The sequence below is a fragment of the Pelmatolapia mariae genome, linkage group LG18, assembly GCF_036321145.2.
Source record: "Pelmatolapia mariae isolate MD_Pm_ZW linkage group LG18, Pm_UMD_F_2, whole genome shotgun sequence".
In the NCBI taxonomy this organism is placed as follows: Eukaryota; Metazoa; Chordata; class Actinopteri; order Cichliformes; family Cichlidae; genus Pelmatolapia; species Pelmatolapia mariae.
In genome coordinates this window covers 36,412,209-36,423,867 of record NC_086243.1, presented here as the reverse complement: position 1 = coordinate 36,423,867, position 11,659 = coordinate 36,412,209, and the positions used below count along the sequence as shown (strand labels likewise).

Here is an 11,659-nt window from a genome sequence, read left to right as displayed (position 1 = left end):
CTGAAAATGATCTGTTAGCTTTTTTATAACTACTTTTTCAAGAAATTTTGACCACAACCACAACAGGCTGGTAAGCAAACTGAAAAGAGTCGAGAACATGTTTCACCTGCAAGATAAGTCAGGTAAGCCAAGCTCCTGATGGGGTTGGAGAGCAGAAGAAAATTAATTGATGCACACACAAAAAATAGCTTCTCTATATTATTTTATATAATTTTCACACAATCCAAACTTTTAATTCCACAAAACAGAAATTGTCAGCTATCAAATATGCAGCAAGAGAAAAAAAAAATCCAAAACTCAAAAATCTGAACTTCAACACTGTTATGTCTGAAAGTTCAGGAAAAGGTTAGACCTATCTCACATGTAACAAACTAACACATTTTCAAGTGTTCTAAGTGCGTTTTTTTTCAAGCTTGGCTTCCATGATAATAATTTTTCTGTACAAAGACTACAACTTCTGGCCTGTGTGAGTTTTCATGTGGCGCAACAAATGACTACTAGACATGAACATTTTCCCACAAGTTTTACAATGATATGGCCTCTCACCTGTGTGAGTTCTTATATGCACTAATAAATGACTACTACATCTGAACATTTTCCCGCATGTTTTACAAGTATAAGGCTTCTCACCTGTGTGAGTTCTCATATGCTTCAATAATGAACTATTACATGCAAACATTTTCCCACAGCTGTTACACAGATAAGGTTTCTCACCTGTATGAGTTCTCGTGTGCTTTAACAAATAATTTCTAGATGCAAACATTTTACCACATGTTTTACAATGATAAGGTTTCTCGCCTGTGTGAGTTCTCATGTGGATAGATAAAGAACTGCTACAGGCAAACATTTTCAAACAGGTTTTACAAGGATATGGTTTCTCACCTGTGTGAATTCGCCTGTGCTTCAGTGAATCGCTACTGTATGCAAACATTTTCCCACAAGTTTTACAAGAATATGGTTTCTCACCTGTGTGAATTCTCATGTGGTAAGTCAAAGCACCCCTCTGAGTAAAACCTTTCCCACAAGTTTTGCAAAAATACGGTTTCTCACCTGTGTGAACTGTGTAATGTCTTTTCATTTCATAATTCTGCTTAAAAACTTTTCCACATATATCACATTCTAAAGACTTTTTACATTTGTCAGAGTTACACTGAATCTTTGACGTAGGGGAATCTACTGCATTGCTGTGACTTTTGTTTCTATTTCTATTTGACCCTGAATCTACATCCATGCTTCCTTCCTGATTTTGGCTCTCAGCAACAGCAGAGCTATGAGAGAGGAGATGATTGCTGTTTGATTCTGGTTCATTCTGCTCCCTTTCCTCATAAGCAGCAGTCACCATAAAGGTATCAGGCTCCTCCTTCAGTCCCAGCTGCTCTCCCTCCTGACTGCTGCACAGTTCCTCCTGTTCCTCTTTAATCTGTGGAGGTTCTGGTTCCTCCTGGTCCAGACTGGAGCTCCTCTCCTGGTTCCAGAGCTGCTGCTCAGTATGAACCTCCTCTTTAAAGAAAGGCTGCTGTGGGACGTCTGGAGGGACGAAAGGAGAAAACAAAAAGAAAAGTGGTGTGGTAGAAAATCATCTCAGTAAATATACTAGCAAAATAATCTTCTACAACATGAACGTGTTGCTCAGAAATACACAAAAAACTTCCATTTCTGGTCAATGATCACTGATGTCAGTCCAGTCTTTACTGCAACCTTCCCAATTTTTTAATAGGAAAAAAAGTGATGATAATAATAATTTTTTTTAAAGAACTCTATCAATTAGATGTATCAGTGGTGATTTCCAATGTAAATATTCAGGGGAAAAGAGAAAGGTACACTGGAGCTGAGCTGTGATGTCATCGAGTACAACACTGTTTCAATCATAAAATAACCACAGTGAGTCCTCAAGTCCTTGAAAGTCTGGACTCATTGGTGAACTTGTCAAGAATGAACTAAGAAATACTCAAGTATGAACCTGACTCACATGGTATTAAGAAAAGACCATTTACAGTATGGAGAGGGAGGGGTGAGACATATGTAGACCAGTGAGGGGCTGTGATTCAGAAAGAACTGATGTACCATCCTGAAGAAATGATTACAGCAGAAAGTCATATTTCGATTATAAAGTAAGGAGCAGAGATGGAAATTTTGGATCACACTCTCAAGCCCCCTCCTGTATCTGAACAGTGTCTCAGCTGCTCAGATACATGAATGACTGGCTTTCACTTAGGGAGCAGTTGGAGAATAAATGGAGCACAGTGCAGTCCTGTCCTCTGTTTGCTCTTTGTTAGCTCACATCTCCAAAAAGTCCTCACAATCATAAATGTCCCGCAGAGCTGTGATTAGGATCCTCCCTCAGAGGGACACTCACCTGTCCTGTGCAGCTTTATTTCGGGTTTCCAGGTGATATCCAGCAGTCTGCGCTGACGGTCGATTTCTTCCTCGTACTGGACAGATTCATTAATATCTGCTAATATTTCTTTAGATTTGGACTGAATAAATATTAATGTATCAGGATCCTGAGAGAGGAGCTGCTCCCTGTGTGCTTCTGGTTCACTGTGGTCTCCTTCCTCAGCAGCAGTCACCATAAAGGCATCAGGCCCCCGAGAGAAGAGCTGCTCCATGTCTGGTTCACTGTGGTCTCCTTCCTCAGCAGCAGTCACCATAAAGGTATCAGTCTCCTCCTTCAGTCCCAGCTGCTCTCCCTCCTGACTGCTGCACAGTTCCTCCTGTTCCTCTTTAATCTGTGGAGGTTCTGGTTCCTCCTGGTCCAGACTGGAGCTCGTCTTCTTACAGACATAATGCTGTGGGAGTTCTGCAGAAACAAAGAGACACATGCAAAAAAGTGACGATGATAAACTCTTTTATTACTGCATTTAAAATTGTGGAATGATTGTGTCTGAGGCAGGTCCTTAGTTAAAGTTTGAGCTCTAAAACATAAAGGATCGTCATAGCTTCAGCTCTTTGTAGACTGATTAAATTGTAGCTCTGTTGAGTTGTCTCTAAAGCCAATCACACCATTTTGATGTGAAGGCTGAATTGGAGCATTAAAACATTTCACACATGCAGGACAATAAACGCCTCCATCAGCAGTGGATGAAGAGCACAGCTCCAACAAAGCATGCTCCGAGCAGAAAGAGAGAAAACAGCCTGAGAAAAACTGCATTTGTTCCTCTGTTAGTGGAGACGTCCAGCAGACAGTCACAGGTGGAGGAAATCCAACACTTCCTCCTTTTACAGTGCTGTGATGTCACCAGTGAAGGTGGCTCTTAAGTAATGCTGTTAAAATCAGCTGTGTCACGGGGTAACCCGTCCTCTCTAGAGGACTAAGACTTCATATAGCTCACAACATACTAGAATGGCAGTTTCTCTTGTTTTATTACATCTAGCTAGAAAAAAACTAGTTGTTGTTTTAGTTGCGAATGTGATGCTAATAAGGCTCCTTCACTAGTTTAACCCTTGGGGGGTCGACAGACACACCGGCGTGTCAAATTTGAGACAACACAGCAACAAGATGCAGCGACCAAGTCTGCATTTCAACTCGGGTTAAAAGTGCGGACTTCAGACTATATACCAGTTTTAAATCATGTTGATAAGCCACTTAAAACCAGATTTATAATAAAAAATGCACGTGATGTTCTGAATAAAACAGAGGCGTTTACAGAGGGAAGAAAACAGCATTTTCCAAGGAAGGTGCTAGCAAATACTCTCCACTTGCGAGTGAAAAAAAGAAAAAGAAAAAACGCCCCTTCCCTATTAGTGGAAAAATGTACTATGTCAACCAATCAAAAAAAATGATATGGCAGACTGTGGCGTAAACGCTGTCTCCACGTGGAAAACAGGACTGATACACCTCCTGCTGTCAGACCTGCAGGTTTGTCCCTGTGCTGCTCTCCTCTGTCTTAGAGTGGACAAACTATTTTCTGAAGTGGCACAAATAATTTATGTGGCATCTTATTTGATGCAGAACACCTGATTGTTCTGTAAATAGTCTTAAATGGTTATATAAAAAAAACCTTAGGCCTTGGCTGCATTTTTAGGTAAATAGTGCCATATAACTTTGTTATTTGCAAAACTTGTGCATAATTTTTAGAAATGTACAATTTCTATTTGCATTTCAAGTTATGAAAATGATTCGTCAAACATGTTTGTGGTTTTTAACAGTAAGAAATATAACTTTTTTCTACTCAGATTTTAAGTTTTTTGTCAGAATTTTGATCGATTGTGCTAATACAGTATGTCAAAACAACAAAATAACTCCAAATTCAGATATTTGAGGTTGGGCTGAAAAGAATGATACCAAACAAGGCAGAGTAAATAGTTTTTAAAGGTGAAATGTAGAGCGAAAATCAAAAGTAGTCAAAAACGACCAATTATACCCTGGACCCCAGAGGGTTAAGTCCTAAGTAAATAATTTCCTTAGGGATTACACACACACACACACACACACACACACACACACACACACACACACACACACACACACACACACACACCTAAATAACCTCCTCTCTGAGACTGACTGAAGATGATGTCATTATTGGGTGATAGCATGTCAAAATGCTTCCTAACTGCTGATATTTTTTGTCTTTTTGGTGGCTCCATGTGCTTACAGTCTCTGTTCACGCTCCTGATGATCCTCAGAATCATCTCAGATCCCGTTCACGCAAAAAACTAATTCGCAAGTCTTTTCATCAGCTCGAAACACATAATGAGGCAGTCGCAGCATTTCAGAGAAACGGGGCCTCGTTTATCTTTGGTCACGTGATATTAACGATACGGACCTCGACACTGGCTTCATTTGGACACGCCCCTTTTAATCAACACAGGCCTCGGGCTTCAGTGCCAGACATAACATCAATAACATCACCACTTGCGTGGTTTGTTCTGGGGGAGGAGCTTGAGCTTTGTAAGCCTGAGTTTTGCTCCTGAAGAGGAGCTCAAGGTGGAGTGGTAAGAGTGAAGCCCAGTAGCCACGGGGACAGCCTGTGGGATAGTGTTTAGTTGATTTATTCATTCTTTTAAGTTTCCTTTGTTTTTCTTTTGTTTTTTACAGTTCTTAATTTGTTTGTACAAGTTCGTTTCTGGTCGTTCGTACCACCGGCCTGTGCGGCCATCACTGTGTGTTTTTGTAAAGAAATTGCACGTCGGGTGAAGAAAATGCCTGCCTCCACCTGTGCTTCCTCCATCACACCTGCAACCCCCTTACAACCTGACAGAGTCAACAAGGTGCCTGCAGCTGATTGGTGCATAGGGAGGAAAATGCATCTGGACTGATATCATACAGACACCAGGAGGGAAACCAGCCAGGAGACTATTTATGATTTTTATAATCAGCACAGTTTGTTGCCAGGAGACAATAGTGACACTGACATGCATTTGAAATTCATCGACATCTTTATCTGCATAAAACAAAATCACACACAGAAAAGAAAAACTCAGCTTATATTAATCAATGAAAAAACGGAAAAAGCACTCGATCATATTAAATCAAGGAGAAGAATTTGTGCTGAGACATTTTTAACTACCTTCAGAGACAAAACAGCTGTAGACCATTCTTACAACAACAACAACAACAACAATAATAATATAGTATTTTCCTCTATTCTAAAGAGTTGGTTTTTATTGCTGCTAGTTAAAGAGACTGACATGTAAAGTAATCCATGGTGCTTTTATTATTATTGTCTCATAATAAGACTTGAAAATGATCATAGATGAACCTGAAAACATGTTTCATCAGAAAACATGGTGATTTTCATTTTTTATAAATGGTTGAATATGTGCTGACTGCAGCAGTGAACAGGGGAAATCTTGTGATTTCTAGGATGTAATAATTTCAGATTTGGACAGATATTAAACTTGAAAATGATCCTGGATTCACCCGAGGACGGCTTGGATAAGAATGTAGGGTTATCATTGATAACAGTTGATAACAGCTTGGTTGTTATATTCTCAGAAATGCATAATTGTGCCAGTGTGTATTTTGTATTTCCCTTTTAGTTTTGGTCAAACATGAACCTTATCACGTGTTAAATCTTGTGGAATTTGATGATCAAAAATAGACTGAATTATTTTGAGATAAAAACCTACTTTGTGCTTTTGCCACTGAATTATATTAAACACTGCATCAAGAGGAACGACGACGTACTAACAGATGTGTTTATCCCAACAGGAAGAGGAAACAACCTTTTGGAAAACAGATTGTGAATTTTCGAGATGCACGTAAATGCATCGTGAAATGCGGCCGCATATTGAACCGCACGTAACCATGTAAAATTATTTTAAGCGTAGATGGCGTCACTACGGCATCATGTGTTCATCCCTCCCTCAGAGTGACACTCACCTGTCCTGTGCAGCTTGATTTGGGGTTTCCAGGTGATATCCAGCAGTCTGCGCTGACGGTCGATCTCTTCCTCGTACTGGACGATCGTTTTTTCAAACTCCAAGAATATTTGTTCAGCAGCAGCAGTTAGTCGCTCGTTGATAAACTCTCTCAGAGACTGAACTGAAGGCATTGTTACTGCCACAGCTCACACACTCGGCTCACACACTCGGCTCACACAACAACCAACCTCCAGCTCAGTCACACAGACAGCTGACACTACTTCCGCTTTTGCATTGTTCACTTCCGTCTAGTGTCGCACAGTTAAGTTCCGACAGAACAGGACATAAAATCTATCGTACAGTTTTAGTTGGGATATTATTTCTGCATCCCGTATGAACAGATTCATCTGTAAATAAAGTTCACGTCCAAATAAAAGTCAAATAATCAGACTCAGAGATCTTTGTGATGGAGCTCAGCTGTAAATGTCCATCAGCTTGAATACATTAAACATCCAATCAGACATTTTTAAAACTCCACCCTGTGGCTCACCAACATTAATATTGTTCTTCAGACTCTCTGAATCTTTTAATGATGCGATGAACTGTAGGTGATGAAATCGATAATCTGAGAAACATGATTGTTTGATTCCTCAGAGTGATGGATCCCTCTAACTCTGACACTCAGCCTCTCTCGGACGCTCTTTTTATCCACACTTATGTTAATAAAGCAGCTAGTTAACGTAACCTGTTCAGCCTCTTCTTCGTTTGAATTACACTTTTCCAGTTTATTGTTGTCCCATCCTCACTTAAAAAAACACGATGGGACAATAAGTAATGAAACAAGCTCAGATTTGTCAGATAATTAATAAATATTATCTTCATAATATTTTACGTATATATAGGCTTTAAGGTACTCACAAATCATTGTAAAGCTACTTTCAGCTGCTCTCTTAATCACAAGAGTTTTGTCACAGTAGGTTTGCTTAGTCCGATTTTTACATTTGATGCAAAATCAGTATCGTCCTTTAGAAAAAGCTGCTCTCTCTTGTGACTGCTGCAGAGTTCCTCCTGCATGGACTGCAGGGACAAAAGGAGATGAGAAGAAAACTCACATAAATAAAAAAAACAAACGAATCTGTGCAAATATTTTGTTTCAACTACAAATAAGCCTGCTTCAGCCCGGTCATGAGACCGAGTAGCTCTGAAACACAAGCACATGATGGACACACCAAAGACTGAGTTAGAGTTAAGAGTCGACAGCAGCGCCTGTTACTGGAATAACGATCAAAACCTTTGCAGGTAAAAAGTCCAAAAGAGTCTGTCATCAAACCCTCAGATCAGAAAGAACAATGAAAAAAGCTTGTTTCTCCTGCTGACAGCAAGTCTTTGGTTTTCACAGTGAAAAGGTTACAGAAAAAATAACAAGGAAGAAAAACTGTTTCCATTTCATTTACATTTATTCATGTATTTGCTAACAGGAAAAGTGATCATTCTGAATCCAGCCTGAAAGCTAAAGAGCTTCTATTGGTTAACTAACAGGAAGTGTAAGAAAGAAGTGAAAAAATATATGAAACAGCGATTCAGGGAGGAGCACAGAGGAGTGACTGAACTGCAGAAGAGAGAAAACCTTCCACGTTTCATTAACAGACCACAAAGGTTAAAGATTTCCAGCATGCTGCCACTGGACTGTTATCTTATTTGTCTACTGATGATGACTTCTCTAACAGGTACGTTATTATGTGATGTTTACATTTAAAAATATTTTAGTCATTGATAAATATGATTACACTGAAGAAAATGGGACATTGTGCAAAACATATTTGTCTCATTTTAGGAGTCAGATGTGAAGAACTCACTGCAGACAACGAAGACACGTCCAGTTTAGAAGGCAGCGCTGTTACTCTGTCCTACACATACTCCAAACAAGCGTATGAAAGCGATGAATTTTACTGGTATCGACAACATCCAGGAAAAGCACCAGAGCTCCTGATCGCTCACATCGGATCAAAGAATTTAATGAAACGAGAATCCTCCAGAGTGTCTTTCAAAGTGCTCGATGACAGAAGACAAATAACGATCTCCTCTGCTGCAGTGACTGACTCTGCTGTGTACTACTGTGCTGTGAGGCCCACAGTGACAGGAAACACCAAAACTCTGTACAAAAACCTTTGGAGCAAAGACAACAGAATACTCCACAACATCCACTAGAGGGAGACACACACCTTTGTTAGAATACAGACTAGAATCATAACACACAGCTGTGATGAAGAGCTTCAGGTGAAGTTAATGTGATGTGAGCCTCCTCCTCCTCCTGACTGCAGAAACCTGTCTGACTCCAGCTGTGAACATCAGACCACTCACAGCTAACTCCCAGTGAACATCACTTCCAACATTTCTCCTCTGGAAACATGGAAAAACTAGCTGTGATTTGGATCTTTGCAGCTCTCGTAGGTACGTATGTTTCTGACAGGAACACCTGAAATTCAAAGACATGTTTACAGCGTTACAGATCCAGTTTGGATTTTCTTTGAGCTCAAGTTTGGAGTGATGATTAAACAGAAACATTGTGTGAAATCAGAGAAACTTCAGAGAAATCAGCAGTAAAAGCTGTTTAAAACAAACACAGTAATACTCACAGATACTCAGCCTCACGGACAATGTTAGTCTGATGGTTTCATTTTCTCTACTTTTCCAGGACTAACAGCTGGAGACTCAATCACTCCTCAACAAACTGAAGTCACTAAAACAGAAGGAGAATCTGTCACACTCACATGTAAATATGAGACAACTTCAAGTTATCCTGTACTTCACTGGTACAGACATCATTCGGACCTTCAGGCTCCTCAGTTTATACTCTACAAAGGAGCAAAATCAAATAGTGGTGTTCAGTATATTCCTGATAAACGATATGGATCCCAAACATCACCTACAACAACTACTCTGACCATAACAGCCCTGACCCTGGCAGACACAGCTCTCTACTACTGTGCTCTAGAAACACAGTGATACAAAGTGTAGAAGAGGCTGTACAAAAACCTGAACACAGATATCTGACTACTCTTCAAAGAGGAGGGAAGTGGTATTCAAAGCACAGCTTCATATCAGATGGATTCTGCTAATTCCTGTTTTATCAGAGTCACTGTGGTTACAGCTGCTAATGAAACACTGTGGGAGGATTCACATGAGCAGCAAATCCACATCAACCACAAACCAACTGTAGGAACGTTCAGACACAAAGACATTTTATTCCTTATTTCAGAATCAGAGAAAATTTGTTAATCCCAGAGGAAAATTGAGTTGTCATAGCAGCAAATATGGTAAAATGGTAAATGGCCATTTTACCATATGGTAAATGGCCATTTACCATATGGTAAAATGGCCATTTTACCATATGGTAAATGGCCTGCAAATACAACAAACAACAAGCAAATACAACAACAAGCAAATACAACAAACAACAAGCACTCATCTAAAATGAGTGTAGAAACAGAGTTATGATAGATAAATATTTAGATAAATATATAAATATAGAGATATAGGTATAAACATAAAGTTACACCAGTGATGAGGTGTGTAAAAAGCATCAGAATTAAAATAAAGTAACTAGTAATAAACTCCCAACATTGTTGGTGCATTAATGATGTTTTTACAGCTGAAAGATTTACTTTGGTATTCTCATATTTTCTCCAGAAGGGTTTAAACTTTTAATCTGCAGTTACAAATGATGGCTGAAATCCTTAAAGACCTCCCAGGTGTCCAAAACTACCTGGATGTCCTTATTGTCTACAGTATAAGTGCGGCTGAGCATGACAAAAACCTTAGCACCGTTCTGCAGAAGCTCAAAGATGCTGGACTTGTGCTTGATGAAAACAAATGCCATTTTAGGAAGACCTCTCTACGCTTCCTAGGTCATGTTGTCACTGCTGATGGCATTCTTCCTGATGAAGAGAATACTGATGCTGTTCTGAGAGCCGCTCCCCCATCTGATGCTGCTGCTTTGAGGTCCTTCCTGGGCTTGGTGTCATGGTACTCCAAGTTCTTGCCAAACTTTGCGACTGCAGTAGCCCCTTATGTGTGCCTGTGCCAGTGACAACAACACCTTCACATGGACTTCAGATGCACAAGCCACTTTGAAGAAGTAAAAAAAACTTCTGGTAAATAGTCCCACAGGGGCACTATTTGACCCTGCCTTGCGTGTTGTGATCTGATGCAAGTGACTATGGGCTCAGTGCTGTATTTGCTCAAGTGCAACCTGATGGCACAGAAAAACCTGTGGCTTTTGCCTCCCGCACACTGTCTGCATCAGAACAGTGTGTTGTGTGTCAAAACAATACCTGGTGTGATACACCTGCTGCTGTCAGAGATGCAGGTATCAGGCTGTGATGTTCTCCTTTATCTCATAGTGGACAGAAATTATTTTTTGGAGTGGCACAAATAATTTGTGTGGCATCTTATTGAAGAACAGCTGATTGTTCTGTAAATAGATTGAAATGGTTATTTTTAAAAAAAGGTAAAAGGTAAATGGCTGCAAATAACTTTGTTGTTTGCAAAACTTGTGCATATTATTTTAAAATTGACAATTTATATTTGTATTTAAAGTTATGAAATATGATTCATTAAACATGTTTGTGGTTGTTACAGTAAAAATATCACTTTTTCTACTCGGATTTTATGTTTTTTGTCTGAGTTTAGATCAATTGTGTTAATACAGTCAAAATGAAAACATGACTGTAAATTCAGACACGTGAGGTTGTGCTGAAAAGAATGATACCAAATAAGGCAAAGGAAATAGTTTTTAAAGGTGAAATGTAGAGGAAACATCAGAAGTAGTTACAAATGGCCAAATATACCCTGGACCCTATGGTTAATCATTGTTTTTAAAGTAACGCAATAGTTACTTTTCAAGTAATTAATTACTTTTAGAATCTTGTAACTCAGTTACTAACTCAGTTACTTTTTACTTTTTACTAGTAACTATAATTAATTACCTTTTCAAAGTAAGTTGCCCAACACTGGAAATAAGTGGAATAATAATTTCTGTTTTCATTTTACATAGTAGTGCAACATAACTTCAGGTTTACTTAGCTTTGCTAGTTGTAGTATTCTGATGTTACAACTGTTACTACAATTTAAGTTTACAAGCGTACTGTTGATTTGCTAAATGTTGAATTACTTCATTTTGGTGCTATGCTAATTGGTGATAATTTTTTACGATGAAGTGTCTTTCATAAAGAGGGAGGAGATGTTGTGTTCTGTAATGTTATACAATATTGCACCACTAGAGGGTGTTGTCATGAAAAAGGGCCGTTGAAAATACAGAGTTAGAAAATAGAGTTAAGATGGCTAACTG

General features: G+C 39.2%; 1 protein-coding gene across 1 annotated transcript; it reads right to left on the bottom strand.

Moving 5' to 3' along the window:
* Nucleotides 1-243: 243 nt before the first annotated feature.
* Nucleotides 244-6,572, bottom strand: LOC134616371 (zinc finger protein 260-like). Its single transcript, XM_063461229.1, has 3 exons — nucleotides 6,329-6,572; nucleotides 2,357-2,800; nucleotides 244-1,527 (listed from the first exon to the last, which is right to left on the bottom strand). The coding sequence occupies exons 1-3, from the start codon at nucleotides 6,498-6,500 to the stop codon at nucleotides 449-451; spliced, it is 1,695 nt and encodes a 564-aa protein (XP_063317299.1). The 5' UTR covers nucleotides 6,501-6,572; the 3' UTR covers nucleotides 244-448.
* Nucleotides 6,573-11,659: the final 5,087 nt, after the last annotated feature.

Bases quoted from the DNA above. Each gene is read 5' to 3' on its own strand.
- LOC134616371 (XM_063461229.1), bottom strand. From the start codon at position 6,500: ATGCCTTCAGTTCAGTCTCTGAGAGAGTTTATCAACGAGCGACTAACT. The intron at 2,801-6,328 runs GTGAGTGTCACT...TTGTTTCTGCAG, and splicing joins AATCAAGCTGCACAGGACAG to AACTCCCACAGCATTATGTC. The intron at 1,528-2,356 runs GTGAGTGTCCCT...TCGTCCCTCCAG, and splicing joins AATAAAGCTGCACAGGACAG to ACGTCCCACAGCAGCCTTTC.